The sequence below is a fragment of the Chrysoperla carnea genome, chromosome 3 (genome assembly GCF_905475395.1).
Source record: "Chrysoperla carnea chromosome 3, inChrCarn1.1, whole genome shotgun sequence".
Classification (NCBI taxonomy): Eukaryota; Metazoa; Arthropoda; class Insecta; order Neuroptera; family Chrysopidae; genus Chrysoperla; species Chrysoperla carnea.
Window position 1 is genome coordinate 35,585,983 of NC_058339.1, and position 16,114 is coordinate 35,602,096.

The 16,114-nt window shown below is 28.5% G+C and overlaps 4 protein-coding genes across 5 annotated transcripts; 2 read left to right on the forward strand and 2 right to left on the reverse strand.

The window, feature by feature from the left end:
* Positions 1-37: 37 nt before the first annotated feature.
* LOC123294514 (mpv17-like protein) lies at positions 38-3,490 on the forward strand. Of its 2 annotated transcripts, none has more exons than XM_044875568.1 (4): positions 38-349; positions 2,503-2,781; positions 2,885-3,016; positions 3,308-3,490. In XM_044875568.1, exons 2-4 carry the CDS (start codon positions 2,527-2,529, stop codon positions 3,488-3,490), a joined length of 570 nt encoding a protein of 189 aa, XP_044731503.1. In that variant the 5' UTR covers positions 38-349; positions 2,503-2,526. The 2 variants fall into 2 exon arrangements, with proteins under 2 accessions (XP_044731503.1, XP_044731504.1); XM_044875569.1 differs by lacking the exon at positions 38-349 and adding an exon at positions 2,204-2,222.
* LOC123294513 (PXMP2/4 family protein 4-like) lies at positions 3,469-6,007 on the forward strand. Its single transcript, XM_044875567.1, has 3 exons — positions 3,469-3,903; positions 4,981-5,112; positions 5,180-6,007. Exons 1-3 carry the CDS (start codon positions 3,601-3,603, stop codon positions 5,354-5,356), a joined length of 612 nt encoding a protein of 203 aa, XP_044731502.1. The 5' UTR covers positions 3,469-3,600; the 3' UTR covers positions 5,357-6,007.
* A 647-nt stretch (positions 6,008-6,654) lies between these two features.
* LOC123297001 (FACT complex subunit Ssrp1) lies at positions 6,655-13,514 on the reverse strand. Its single transcript, XM_044878750.1, has 11 exons — positions 13,287-13,514; positions 13,031-13,216; positions 12,753-12,968; positions 11,735-11,913; positions 10,153-10,392; positions 9,952-10,080; positions 9,309-9,600; positions 8,273-8,457; positions 8,082-8,202; positions 7,826-8,014; positions 6,655-7,188 (listed from the first exon to the last, which is right to left on the reverse strand). Exons 1-11 carry the CDS (start codon positions 13,335-13,337, stop codon positions 6,718-6,720), a joined length of 2,259 nt encoding a protein of 752 aa, XP_044734685.1. The 5' UTR covers positions 13,338-13,514; the 3' UTR covers positions 6,655-6,717.
* On the reverse strand, positions 13,373-15,860 carry LOC123296000 (zinc finger protein 271-like). The gene is made up of 3 exons (XM_044877461.1): positions 15,652-15,860; positions 14,733-15,591; positions 13,373-13,387 (listed from the first exon to the last, which is right to left on the reverse strand). Exons 1-3 carry the CDS (start codon positions 15,858-15,860, stop codon positions 13,373-13,375), a joined length of 1,083 nt encoding a protein of 360 aa, XP_044733396.1.
* Between the last annotated feature and the right edge of the window lie 254 nt (positions 15,861-16,114).

Below are 16,114 nucleotides of genomic sequence, written 5' to 3' on the forward strand. Positions count from 1 at the left end.
CCAAATCATTTTCCTATAAATTAATTAAGCAGGAAAATTTCAATGTCCACGTAATCAGTTCATTGTTGGCCAATAATGAGATATGATAGACACATGAACAAATTCGTAAAACGGAATTAATAAACTCGTTCATAAAATTTTTTGCAACAAGAATCAACGCGTGTGTATAAAATCATATGATTTATATTGAAATATATTTGTGTTAACCTTGGCCTGAAATATTCATGGTTATAACATTCTAAATAAACATACGCAAATATTCGAACGGAAATCGAATTGTCAGTTTTCGGACGTGTTTTAACAATAAAGGGCGCATAATTTTTTGTATAATGTGAAATCGAAAAAGATTGTAAGTTAAATTTATTTTTTCGTAAAAATTGTATTTTTTTTGTGTAAATTGCACTTTAAACAATTCGTTTTAACAAGAAACATATTTTAATTGTTGTTATGAGTGAAATATTAAATCTGTTCTTTTTTGCAACCTATGTTAAGTTTTGAGTTTTAAAATTTTGTCCATTTAAAATATTTTTATCAATTCATAATAAATTGTTTGACTGATAAAAACTAAGATAAAATTTAAATAGAAAATATTTGCTAAATAGGTAAACAAATATCTTGAAATAAATTCCATATTTCTTTTAAACAAAAATTCACAAAGGGAAAATTTGAAAATATGCGGAATTAGTTTTATATTCTCTGGGAAATACATTAAACTATTAATAGATGAACTATGATTAGTTTTAATTAAAAATATTTTCAGTTGAATTATTCAATCAAAAAAATATTAATATTTTTCATTTTAAAATTTAGAAAACCTTAAAAATGATTTTTAAGCTTGCTGAATATTCTGATCTTTAGTACCTACGTCATAGTGAATCATTTTTTTAGAACGTGATATAATCGTTTTCGTCATTAAAATGATGCCTTGATGAATGTTAGGAATCTAATATACAGGCTGTGTGGGAAAAAATGTGTTAAGAACTTAAAGTTATTATACATCAAACGAACCTCAAATTAAAAATTATTTATACAGAAGTAGTTTAGAAATACTATATATATTCCTTTATTACTGCGTTTTGAAAAAATGAAGGGCGAATGTTTTTATGATTCACCCTGGTTCACAAGATGATAATATAGTCGCTAAACACGGTAAATTCTCATAATCAAGTATGTCGCAATGATAGATAATTGTGAATATATGGTATGTTTATAGCACACTACGTTCATTTGTGTAGAATTTAATCCACGTGTGACAGATATAACAATATAGGAAAGACGTATTAATTCTAAGACGCGTGGATAGAAAAATAGATATTTGCGCGCGTTAATTGGGTTGATTTTGCTAATCTTCGGGAAATTTTCGGTTGCTTGTCTTCAAATATACATGAACATCAATTTTGGCAAATAATTCATCTGCAATGCTTGTTACTTACTCTAAAAGAAGAAATTCTCTATAGATAGCTGACTGATTTCGAATTTGTCACATTACCCATAAAAATGTAAAAGTAGACTTGATACCATAATGAAAAATTAAAAGTTAAATTAAAATTAATTCTAAAACGAAGAAGTTATAAGCATTCAAAGAATATTGCCCGTCTCTTTCATGCAAAATAGAGTTTTATACGTATAATCTCTATGGCGCGATACTCAACAATAACGTCATCTTTTTAAGGTTCAATTTACTACCGTTGCAGTGAAAATTCTCTACCTGAGGTGATAAAAAAATTTAGTCGAATTCAACTTTACATTTAGATGCTCTTTCCATCCAATTTTAGAACAAGAGCAACTTTTACTTGGTTTATTTTTCCAAAAAATAATTCGTTGAAGAAATATTCAATTGTGGAGATTAATACAGCCCAATCTGTATTTTTTAGTAAAATTAATAGATCCTTTTCTCCACTAACATACAAGACTTTGAATATTCAAACTACTTATATTAAAACTATTTGATTAAAATCAAATTTCCGTAAAAAATTATGATATTTTCGATTAGATAATGAAAATATTTTCTTGTTAGTACATAGTTTTCTCAACTTTACCGTGAAAAATAAAAATCATAGACAACTTCTAAGTAATAAATAATACAGGTCGGTCTATGAACTAATAGGCAGTTTTTTAAAAACTTTCCGCTCTGGTCTAAATTCTTATAAGAGGAAAAAAATTAAAATAAAATTCCAGCTGATAAAAACTTATAAAATACATGACGAAATACTATTTATTTTGTAAGTAATTATAACTAAGATAATAAATAATATGTCTAAAGTATTTAAAAAAAGGAACAATATAAATATTATTTCTAGTTGAATAAATTAATTAAATTGATAATAAACAAAACCTTGAATAGTTTTTGTCGAATTAATTTTAGATACAAGATCAAAATCAAACTGTTGTATCTATTTTGCATGATTTCATTGACTTAGGTGTTAACATCAAGTATTTCATTAATTCATTAATAGCATTCGTCTAACTATAAAGTTCAGTTTTTTATAACAATTTTTTTAGTGCTGATTAAAAAAAACTGAAAAAATGCTTGTACTTTCAAAATTCAAGCATGTTCTTAATACGTATCCAATTACGCGTGGTATGGCCACATACGTAGTAACATGGCCCATTGCAAGTATAATCCAACAGAGTATGGCTGGTAAAACAGATTATGATTGGAAAGAAGTGGCTAAATTTGGTATGTATGGTGCATTATGGGTGGCACCCACTTTGTATGCATGGGTACGATTAACCGGAATACTTTGGCCAGCAATGACACTAAAAACGGCTATCTACAAGGTAATTGGGTTTCTTTCTACAAAGCTTGAGTCATATTTTCAACATGTGTAAATGGAAATTTTGTAATAAATATAGGTTTTTTGATTAAATGTTTTTTTTTCAGGTTTCACTTGAACAAATTACTTATGCACCTTTTGGTATAACTTCGTTTTTGTATCTTATAAATGCATTGGATGGAAAATCAACATTTGAATGTTTAGAGGAAGTTAAGAAAAAATTAATTCCAACGTATAAGGTAAATTTCTTCAATTCCAATCAATTTCATACGAAAATTCGATGATAACTCAGTAATTAATTAATTTACACTCAGAGCAATTCCCTTAATAAAAATATTATTTACCTGACAACAAATTTAAATGGATTAACTGTGTTCTTTTTATTGTATGTTTATTATTAATTTAATATAACAAGAGTAGAAACTTCAAAGTTCCCTGATTTAGAAATGCATGCAGATTAAAGCCACAATTCTAATAAATTTAAAAAGAAGTTCTATTCAATAAATTGATGTTCATTTTAATTTTTTCAGGCCGGAGTATGTTTTTGGCCAGCAATTCAACTAATATCATATTCAGTTGTACCAGAAAAAAATCGTGTTGTTCTAACAAGTTTTGCTAGTTTATTGTGGACAGTATATTTAGCGCACGTTAAACATTCGACCAAAATTAATCCGTTAAAAAACGACGATGTTATTTCAATAAAAGAATTATAACGTTAATTAAACAATTTTTAACATTTCTAGTTCAATTTTTCAGAGAAAATTAATTTATTAACCAATTTAGTGTTCAATTGTTCTGTGATATTTAATAAGATATTAACAAAATGGCGGCTGCGTTAAAAGCAACACCGAAATTGATGCAAAAATTATCAATGCTAGCACAATTTAAAATATTTACAACGAAACATCCAATTGTACGTGGAATGATCTCGTATTCGATAATATGGCCAACATCAAATATCATACAACAGACGATATTAGGACGTCGATGGGACACTTATGATTGGATGGAAGCATTACGATTTAGCATTTATGGTGGTTTATATGTTGCACCTACATTATATTCATGGATTCGTATAGCTGGTATTGCATGGCCTAAGAGTGATTTCAAAACGGCAGTAACTAAGGTATTAATACAGGATTTTTTTTATCGTTAACCTTAGCGAAATAGTACATTTTATCCATAACTAGCTAATGCCTCTCTACTTTACTGGTTAATAGGGTATTACTCCCAATTTTAAAATTTCTCAATTCGATTCTATAGTGCTAATAAAACACAAACAATTTTTTATTCAATCGATAATTGCATAAAAATGGATTTAAATTTTACATTTGACGAAAACGCTCTAATAATGATAATTAATTGTTCTGAAGTCATGACGTCAGTTGGCTGTGTAAATAAATGCGCTGATATTTGTATGATAATAGTTTATAATTTAAACTTTTTATTTAGCACAATCGTATGACATAATAACATGACGGCTACTATTTCATGTTGTTATTTTGTTGTTTAATGAACTATGACTAAAAATAACAATTTTCGTTTGCTTTTTGCCTTAGCTATCTCAATAATGTACTTTTAGATTTTTTTCTCATGTACAGGGTGATTTTTTAAGTTTACATATGCTTGAGACTCAAAAAATAACTTTTATTGATAAAAAAGCTTTAAGCGAAAAATGTTGGGTGTGTAAGCGCAAATCTTAAACGACATTAAACTTGACCTATTTTTTTAAGCTTAATGAAAAGCTCATTCTACTCTATAATTGTTAATCGATCGATGAACACTTTAAATTAGAAAGTTGTTGTTGATTAGAAATAACAGACATGTTTTGTTCGAAACATTTTTCCGCAAACCGTCAGTTTAGACAAAAATGGACTGAAAAGTTTTACCCAAAATTGTTATTTCGTATAATTACTTCAGCGAAATCTAGACTCTCTTCGAAACAAATTTTCTAATAATTCCAACAAAAGGGGCTTGTGTGCCTTTGAAACTAACATTTTTCGTTTGAGGAATTTTCCTCGATTAAATTTATTTATCGAGTTTCAAACATATGTCATCTACAAAAGAAAAGAAACCCTGCAGAGTATAGTACCCTATTTTCTAAGCCTGTGATTATCAATAAGTTATAAGCTACAATCCAATCTTGATTCTGAAGTGTGCTAATTTACAGTTACTTATGCAAACAATTATTTTTAATTTTCAGGCAATTGTTGAACAATTTTCGTATACACCGTTTGCAATGGTATCATTCTTTTTTGGTATATCAATATTAGAAATGAAATCATTCAGAGAAGCATGTGAAGAAGTTCGTGTGAAATTTTTTCCAACATACCAGGTATTAGCTAATAAAAATTCTTTGTATCAATTAAATTTTTTTTGACACTTTTTATTTCAACTTTTAGATTGGTGCAGCTGTATGGCCATTTGTAGCAACATTCAATTTCTGTGTAATACCTGAACGTAATCGTGTTGTATTCATTAGTATGTGTAGTCTTTGTTGGACATGCTTTTTGGCGTATATGAAACATTTACAAGCAACTGATTTAGAAAAAAATCCATCTATAATCCATATATCATAATTATTGTTGAAAGAAGTAAATTAGACAAATTTATAGACAGAAAATTAGTATCTAATTTATTTTTATATTTTATGGTGTAAATTTAATTTAATGACAGTTTACAACAAGCGGAAATCCAAATAAGCAACTTTACCCTGCACTACCTAATGATTTCTACATATTTTATAAAAAATAACAAATGGCTTATAATATTACACATGCAACAGACAATTTATCATCATTTGTAAAATGCTTTTCAGTTACTTCTGATTTATAGAAGCTTCGTGTAATGGAATGCAGATTTAATAAAAAAGAACTGCTAGTTATTGATTGATATTTAAAAGGAATATTGTTCATTCACGTGGATTTACGCTTGTGTATGGAAAAATTTGAGCTTTAAAACTCGTATTCGTAAAGCTTATTCTACAATTTAAAGTTATATGTAGATATAGAACGAATCGACGTTCCATAATTGTCATATAAATGTAAAATATGGCTTATACTACGCATGCGGTGCATATTCTACAATCAACATACAACTTTAATTATTGTAAAATGTAAAAAATTTAAAAGCTGTTAAATATTTTATCCAACATAAAATGTAGACTAAATAAAGTTATTGTGGATGAATGGAGTAAATGGACAATAAAACAATTTTAAAATCGAATTTTACAACATAAAAACAAGTATTAGTACAAAAAGTATTTTTAGTATCATTTCATAATATACGTGGCAAAATTTACCAAAACTAATTTGTGATGTTAATTAATTAACGTTTTGTTTTCTTTTAATTTATTTAAAAAAATGTTATTATTTTTAAATAAAAAATGATCCTATATTGGTCAATGTTGTTGAATTTATTCTTTTTATTTATTTTTAAATTAAATAGAACAATAATCGAATAAATATGAATAAGACCCTTCGTCATTTCTCGGCTACCACAACAAATACTTTCAGTTGCAAATGCAATTTTGTGGCCCGAAAAGATTCGCTTGAAAAGGTATTTTGGTAGGTATTTTAACATTTTTCAGAAAGTAGGTATAATCTTCATGTACATTTTAAATTTAACTCACTTATTTAAATGAGGCTTTTGGAGGTGCCCAAATGGAGCGCCTAGTTTTTTTACGTTGCTTATGAATGTAATTCTTGATTTGTTTATGTATGGTACAGGAAAAATATTTCTGAACGTAATTCACAAGAATATAAAAACAAATGGGAAGAATATTAAGATCACGCAAGAAAAATTTGTTATAAATAATTCAATATACTTTTAATGTAGCAACATTTAAATTCAGGAATCATCAAATAATCCAATAGTCTTTAAAAAAAATTATTTTGTTTTAATGGATTAATTTTAAACATAAAAAACTACAATATAATACTTAATCACTATCATCATCAGATTTATCACTACTTGGTGGTGTTGTTTCCACTTCTTCTTCATCAAAATCCCCATCTTCTTCGTCGTCATCATCTTCATCGTCATCCTTCTTCTTTTTTGTGTCTTTCTCTTTTTTATCATCTTTCTTTGTATCTTTCTTTTTTTCTTCTTCCTTTTTCTTAGTGTCAGTTTTACTTGCAGCCTTTTTATCAGAACTCTCATCAGTTTTAGTTTTCTTTTTAGCTGGTTTACTTGATGCATCACTATCAGAACTACTATCATCACTGATAATTTCTTTACTCTTGAATACTCCAGATACTTTTGGTGGACTTGAAGTTGTTGGTTTTTTACTTGTAGATTTTTTATCTGAGCCGCCTTTACTCTCTTTGCCTTCACCACCACCTTTTGCAAGATACTCTTCCATTTGTTTTTGATATCTGATTTTATCTTCTTTAACTTTTTCTTCCCATTCCTATAGAATAAAAATGGGAATTATTAAAAAAAATTTATGTTTACTATAATTTACTGACTAATTCTAGATTTGAAGCCATGAATACAAATTTTCAAGTTATTTGTTAAAAGTATGACAATCGAACTTTGTCTTCACAATTTATTTTCTGATAGTCGAATAAAAAACTCGTCTCAAGGGAAATGAAAACCATGCCATACAGTTTTGACAGTCCCAATTAATCGACTTACTGACGGAGTGGAACTGTTAATATATTTGTCATACTTCTAAGGACTAAAACTGGTTTCAAACGGTTTTAAGGTAAACCCATCATGAATTTCTTTCGGATATATTTTTTATTATATTGAGCATTTACATAAATAAAAATTGGTGGATTTTGAATAACGACAAAGCAGTAATTATGAAGTCAAAATCACCAAAACCTTCGATTAACGTATTTCTCAAATTTCTCCCATACCTAAATTTTTGATCCTGAAACTAATTGCCCCTGCGTTTTATCCATTTTGAGTCAACCGAGTTCATATATCTAAATTCGTTTTAAAAAAAGAGTATCAAACACACACATATTCGTAAGTGAATTCTCGGAATAAAACCTTCAAAGTTACCTTATCTCGGAGGACAAAATTTTTGTGATACTTACCGATTTATCAACAGTTTTCCATAATTCACCAGCTTTCTTTGCAATTTCGGTAACTTTAAGACCAGGATGCTCGCTCTTAATTTTTTCACGATTTGCGTTCATCCATATCATGAAAGCAGTTTGTGGTTTTTTAGGTTTATCACTATCTTTATCTTTTTTACCTGATGATTTCTTTCTAGGTTTTTCAGACTACAAAAACAAATTATGATCATATACAAAATAATATTATTTAGGCGAAATAAATTGATCTACTTACGACAGTTTTAGCTGATTTTGGTTTTTCTTTTTTCTCCTTTTTAGGTTTTTTCTCTTTGTCAGAACCACCACTCTCGTTATCTGAATCATCAGAATCAGAATCTGCAGGATTACTGTCATATCTAGAAGGGAAAAAATTATGAAATGTACATTTATTATAATTTTTCATTAATACAGGTATATTTTACTTACTCTTCAGCAACATCACTTTCTGCTTGATTTGGATTGAAATCTTCATCAGTACTTTCATCTTCAGAGTCTCCACCATCATCATCTTCATCGCGTTCCTCGGCTTCGGCTTTAACACGAACCAAATATGCATCTGGTTCAATTTCATTATCGGAATCACCAAAGTCATCTTTATAACTAGCTTTATCCTATTATTGAGAAAACCAGATTATAATTATACTTATAAATCGAGACTTTGTCTAACTTAGATATAATCTCTTTGAAAGCAATAACGTTAAGACAGAAACATACGGTTGTAGCGCGACAAGGAAAAAAGGAGTTTATTATCGGACCGATCCTAGCGGAAATTTATGTTAGAATTTTTCTGCATAAAAAGAACATTTGTCAAAAGTTATTGGGAATGTGTGACAAGTCCGAAATGAAGTAACAAAATTTCCTCTGTAAGTTAATAACTATTTTTAATAAGGCCCGCCTGTAAATATGGTTAATCAAAAAACGAAGAGATATCGAGCTGAAATTTTTAAAGCGTGATCAGGACGCAAAAAGTGAGTTTGAATTCGTAAATGAGCAACGTAGGTCAATTAGGTCTTGGATCCGTAGAATCTTTCTTGTAAAACGTACGAGATAGAACAAAAGTTTTAATATAAGCATATTTCTTGTACAAAAATAAACAACTTATGTTTGAAACATTTTTTTTACATTTTTGTTTACTCGTGAGGGTGCAAGTAAGGCTAATTTATAGGTAGCTTCAAATAATTAGTCTAATGACTATAATTATCCAAATCTGTCAGATAATATGGAGGGGAAAAATAGAAAATTTTCGAAATTTCGAAATGGCGGCCAAGTTTATACAGGACTTTTCAACAATCAACTCAGTCAATTGTTTACTTTCACTTGTTTACATTGGTTTGCTTAAGATAATAAATCAGTTTTATTGAAACTACAATAGTCTAAAGCGTTCATGGTGGACTGAACAAAAACTTTTTGCTTTCGCTTTCAAGAAGAATTTGTCGTATGTTTTAATAAAACAAATACTTACGTTTTTGCCTCTATTCTTCACATGTAATTTCTTGGATGTAATAAAATCAAATAGTTTACCATATTCCTCTTTTTCAATACTACTAAACGTATGTGTTGTACCAGATTTTAATTCAATTTCGAAATCAAATGAACGTGTGCTACCTCCACTACGTGCAAAATTTACTGATGCTATCTCTTCAAAACGAATATGTATTGGTGGTTTGTGTACATAAATGAAACCACGTTCCAACGGGTATAAATAACCAGCTGCAGCTTTAAATGAACACCCTATAGCTGGTGTACCTGAATGGCTAAAAAAAAACATAAAATTTTAAAAGCCTCAGTTTGAAATGGTTAAATGATCATATTTTGTTCGGTTTTTGAATTTCAGCAGTAATTAAGATCCTCTACATAGGGGATTTTGGAAATATCGACGTCCTGATCATGAAACGTAAAGATATGTTGAAAATTTTGATTTCGAAAATCGGACCCATTACAATAACTTCCTATACTGGGAAGTTAATAAAAATAACATCACATTGTGCCTAATCAGTGAATTCATTTAGAAACAACCACGTCCACATACAGACAGTTGCTTCGTACTCAAGTTATTCTTTTTTGCTAGGGGATTAAATATAATCTAAAAAATGTTAATATCTTACCCAACAAAATTACCAGGTCCTGTTAATTTTCGATTAATTATAACTTTCATTACTTTTCCTAATACATCGTAAGTTGGACCAGATAATTCTTTTGTTAATTTATCTTCATATTTTTCCTTCAATTCTTCTCTGAAATTATTATAATCATTTAATTTAAAAAAACAAACTTTTATTTAAAAATAAAACAAAAAGAAAACTTACTCGGTAAATGGTAATTCAATTGAGATTTCTTCCTCTTGACCAAATAAAAGTACCAAGAAATGATACCTAGTTTGACCTTGTTTTATTGGTGGATCTAAACTAACCACAAAGAACATTTGTCGTGAATCTTTATGCGGTAACAAAAATAAACGTAATACGGTTGACATTGGTATTTTATAATCGAATGTTTTACCATGAAGTTGAAAGAATGTATTAAATATTTTAATATCATAACGACCACTGAAAAAAACAAAAATTAATTATTTTTAATTGTTTTGTTCAATTTAATTTCTATATGTTCATTGTTAGTAAGGGTAATGTTTTCCTAAAGAGAATGGCTAGCATTTAATTAAGCTAAATTGCAGTCGCTTTCCAAGGATGGGACTCGATTAAACCATAAGATCCGTTGTGATAGAAGGGTTGGCAACGGCACAGAATAAATAAAGTATTTAAATTTTGAGAGATGGTCAACAGCCGTGATGCATTAGGGTTTCTGGTTTCTCAAGTTTTTTCAACAAACAAACACGAAAATTTTTTCTGCAAAAACGAGTATTTTAGACCATGATATCTCGGGCTTCTCGAGAAATATTGAGTAAAACACGATGTTATTTTCAAATTTTTACTTTATTACAAATTAGACTGATAGATGAGTTTATTAAATCAAATAGTAAATTTTTAGTTACCATAAACTATACTTATTAATTAACAATCAACAACAAACAATAAATTTAATAAACTATACTCGGCTACAGGTCACGGTCCCTACCAGTTCCCAAATGTATAACGGACTTTAATTAAATAGAAAATTATTAATAAAATTAAATCAAGGAAATTACTAGAGCATATTTAGTTCTTATTTTAGTGACAATGTTATTCGATAACGAGAAAACATGCTCATTCTACGTCAATGTTGGTTTAATAATTCCTTCAGCTTTGTAAATTTTTTCAAGAGTAAGCTTTCGTTGCCCAGTAGACTCAAATAACTGAAATTCTTTTTTGTCTGTAGTTTCAGCTGTCTGAATTACCATTTTTAGTTATGGCGAAACAAACATAATCCACAAGCGACAGTACAAAATGACAAATAAAACAGAATGAAGGAGCGATGCGAGCATGACAAAAGTATGCGCGGGCGGCGGATTGACAAGGATGCGATACTCAAGATCCGCCACGTGATATATGCGTTGTTTTAGTTATCTAGCACACGGATTGATTTCTCGAGGCGTTGAGTCTTTTTATCGTCTCGACTGTAGACAAATTTCTCGAGCATAAACCCTATTGTTTGCCATATTACCTAGTTAGAGATCTGTTATAGCTGCAACGATATTACTTATAGAGGGCGTTTGGACCGCCCTCGATTGCAATCTAATCATATCTTGTAAAACTACAAGGAACCTTCTCTCTCCTTTACAAGTAGTTTCCAGTTCATCGGAACCAAGACCATTATATATGAATTCAGATTGTGTACAACACTTAAAAGGGTCTCTTGATTCGACAACCAGAATTGATAAACAAAATTTTAAAAATGTTCAAGCATGAGTTTCACTTAAAATTAGTTTAAAATATGCTTCAAGTTTATTCTTACCGTGGTGTAAGACATTGAATTTCACGAAATATGGCAATTGCATCACCAGAAACACTGATAACACTTGCTTTCTTCATGACTTGTTTGTGGAATGCTTCAACAGGATCCATATCACCAGCCAATTCACTGGATGGAATATGAAATCTCATTTCTAAGAGACTGACAGGTGCATCGTCATTCTAAAATAATTTTATAACAGTTATGTTTTTTTTAAAGAAGAATAAGTTTAGCCTGAGTTTAACTAAATTCATATATTTTTTTATATTTTTAATTCATTGTTTACACCGTTATAACAAAGTAAAAAATTTAAATATTGCTTAAAAATGCTGTATTTAAGTGTAAAAAAATATTTAAAATACATTATAATTTTGAGATATTTAAACGCAGTTTTTTTGGTGCTCTCTGTTGATGACGTATAAGTACGCGATCTGTCAATTGGTGACAGTTCAATGTATAATTTACACTTTAAAAAATGAATTTACACTCGTTATTATTAAGTTTTCTAATAAAAAGCCGTAGACTAGTATAATTTAATGAAATACCATGTAAAATGTAAATAATTAATATCAAACAGTATGTCAACAAAGACAAGCCCGTACTTTGACGTCACGTCCGTATAAAAATTTGAATTTCCGTTTTAGAAATTTTTAAATGCCCTCACTGAATTTGTACTTTTATTAATTAATTTTAAGTAATTAAAAAGATATTAATTACTAAAATAATGGTTTAGTTGAAATGTCCACCTAATAAAGTTACGGGAAAAAAATATTTGAACAAAATTTAAATTTCATGAATATTCCCTAATGGTCGTGATCACTACATGATTCGAGAAATCATGTAGCTGGCATCACGGGAATAACAAGCTCCGCTAAAGAGGAATTTGAGACGGTTATTTTCGAGCTACTGATGCTGCTACTTCGTTAATCAGGTATTACTCAAAATTTTGCCTTATATGCCTCATAAAATAAAAATATCAATGGAATGTAAAATGTTATTTTTGTATTAGTTGATTAAATACCTGATGAAATTCCATTGTTATTTCGTTTTTCCCAGTAAGACATTGTGAAACATAATTCAAGGGTATTTCAAAAGCAGTTTTCTCTCCCACATCAAAACTTAACAATGATCCGTTAAATTTAGCTGTACCCCAATTCCATCCTTTTAAACTTAATTCACGTTCTAGCATGTCTTGTTTGTAGTTAGATTTGAAAAACTTTGCAATTTTTTCTTGCTCCTATTAACAAAATTTCATTAAATAACACGATGCAATTTGGAATAGTAAACTTTTATACATACGCTTTCTTTAAATCCTGAGAAGCGATGAAGTGCACCATTTTTTAGAAAAATGCGTAAGCCCCATGAACTAGGAAATTTCTGAAAATTGACTAAGTCAATTTCACTACTTGCTACTTGTTCAACTTTACCGGTTTTACTATTTTTAAATATTATATTTTGATCGGTCATTTTTAATCGCCCAGGTGTCTGTATTAGAAACAAGAAATCATATTTTTTAAATTGATTTAAAATATTTGGTTATTTTAATAGTACTCACCATTGCACCTTTAATTTCTGCACATATATCTGAATATTCTAGAAAATCCATTCTTATAATAGATTTTTTGAACGCTCAATAGAAATTTAACTGGAATATTTCTGTAAGAATTAATTTAAATTTATGCGAAGAAATTTTCACGAAGGTCTTATGCTATTTCTCCGCACGACTCAACACAAACCCGCTCTTTTATTATTCTTTTGACACAAGCTAACCTAACAAATAAAATTGCCAACTCTTAAAAAAAAAATCCTCTTCCTTTAGTTCGCAAAAAAAAATTTCCTACGATAAAATTTGTTTAATGGGAAAATAATTTAATATTTTAATATCATTTTTTATGCTAATTATTGAAAGTTAATAAATATTCTGGTAAATCTTCTGTCTAAAATACTATTTGCAAATTCTATAGAGATAATACCATAGGGCTGTATAGACATAGGAAACCACAGATTATAATTTATTACATAAATTTATAGGCAACTCTACTGTACATGAAATGTTGTCCAAAAAGCCCCCTGGAGTAAGGCACTTACAGTGAACTATTTAAAAAAAAATGGCGGGAATTAGGTACTATTTGAATGATTTCTATTCAGTTTATCTTTTTTTTTTTTTAATTTTTTTGTATTTATTTGTCTTCTAATAAATAAAATAAAGTGAAGTTTTTTAAATAAAATAACAAATATTAATAAAATAATAATTTATTGCAATATTTGAAATAAAATAGCATATTTATTTTAATATTAACATTATAAATAACAATTAATTATTAGTTTGATGTAAGTTAAATGCAATGTAAAACCATTTTATTTCGTTAATAGTCAATGTAATCAACACGAATAACAAGACCTGAGCGTTAAAATAAACTCAGTACATACCATAAAAAAATCGGAAAATAATATGAACACACCTAAAACGACTAAATTACACGAATTAGTTAATGAACAAGGGCACAATGAAAACGGTCAAAATACTTAAATAATGGCACTATTCAGAAAATCCACAAAATATTAACAAAGACAATCAATTGAGAATACACACAAAGAAATTTAACGAATTTTAATGACATGCTAACGAATTTTGAAAGACGTATTGTTTATTTATTTAAAAATATATAAAATATTGTTTCCCCAACAACCATTGAAATGGATAAATTATTATCAAAACTAATAGATGACCCTACACGAATATAACGTGCAGAGCCACCTGGAGAAAGACACCTTCAGAGAACGAAAATAGTAAAAATTTTACAGGGAGTTGCAGATCTGTTTTAAATTAAAAACTATAATCTGCGTACTAAATTCTACCATGTGTTTGTTTATGCTTAGTCAAATAGCCATTTGAGGAAAACATTTTATTACAAACATCGCATGAAAAAAGTTTTTCCCCAGTATGAGTTTGCTTGTGTATAACTAAATGATAATTCGAGGAAAACATTTTATTACAAACATTACAACCAAAACGTTTTTCTGTTACAGAATTTTCACCAGTATGAATTCGTTTATGTTTAGCTAAATGACTACTCGAGGGAAACATTTTATCACAAGCATCGCATGGATAAGGTTTTTCTCCGGTATGTGTTCGGTTATGAATAACTAAATCGTTTTTTTGGAAAAATGCTTTATCACAAAAATCACAAGCATAAGGTCTAATTCCTGTATGCATTCGTTTATGTCTAAATAAGTCCTTTTTATAAACAAATGCTTTATCACATTCATCACACGAAAAAGGTTTTTCTCCAGTATGAACTCGTTTATGTACACTTAAATCCTTTTTTTGAATATAAGTTTTAAAACAAATATCACATGTATATTTTTCTCCGGTATGAACCCGTTTATGTTGAGATAAAGTTTTTTTTGTTGTGAATTCTTTATCACAAACATCACACGAAAAACTTTTATCTTCAGTGTGATTTCGTAGATGTTTCTTTAAACTACTTGGTCGAATAAATTTTTTGTTACAAATATTACAGAATAAAAATTCGTAACTTAGCTGATACTCTGTATCACTTTCATCAAATATTTCATGTTTAATGAGGAATTCAGATTTTAACTGTTTTTCAATTTGAATATTTTCTTTTATTAATGATGAATTGTATTCTTGAATTCCAGTATGAATTTTCTTATGTTGAATTAAGCTTCTTTTTTCAGTAAATATTATATCACAGATATCGCATGAAAACGATTTAATATGCTTTTGTTTATGTTTAACTAAGCTCCATAGTCTTGAAAATTCTGTACCACAAAAATCGCATGAAAAACGTTTGTCTTCAGTGTGACTTTGTTTATGTTTCACTAAACTGCATTGCCTAGTAAATTTTTTATCACAAATATCACATGATAAAATTGTTTTATCATTACAAATTGACTGCTGTTCTACATCACTTTCATCAAATATTTCATGTTTCGTTAAGAATTCTGCATTGCACTGTTCAAAATTTTCTCGTTCCTCTGATACATTTTTTTCAAATAATTCAGTTTTAATTACTACATTTGTAGACAACCCATCTCCAAATTCAATTTTTCTTTCGTTTATTAACAAAGGATTATTTACATGAATAAATAAATTATTTGACATTTTTCTGTGTTTATTTTTAATTAATTTCGGCGTCAAGTAATGTCAAAGTGACGGTAATTGACGCTAGGTTATACTATTTGACGCTAATAGACCTTTTCATTTTAATAGGGAATATTAATGTATTTTGTTTATATTTTTAATTCATTGTTTACACCGTTATAACAAAGTAAAAAATATAAATACTGCTTAAAAATGCTGTAATTAAGTGTAAAAAAATATTTTAAATACATTATAATTTTGACATATTTAAACGC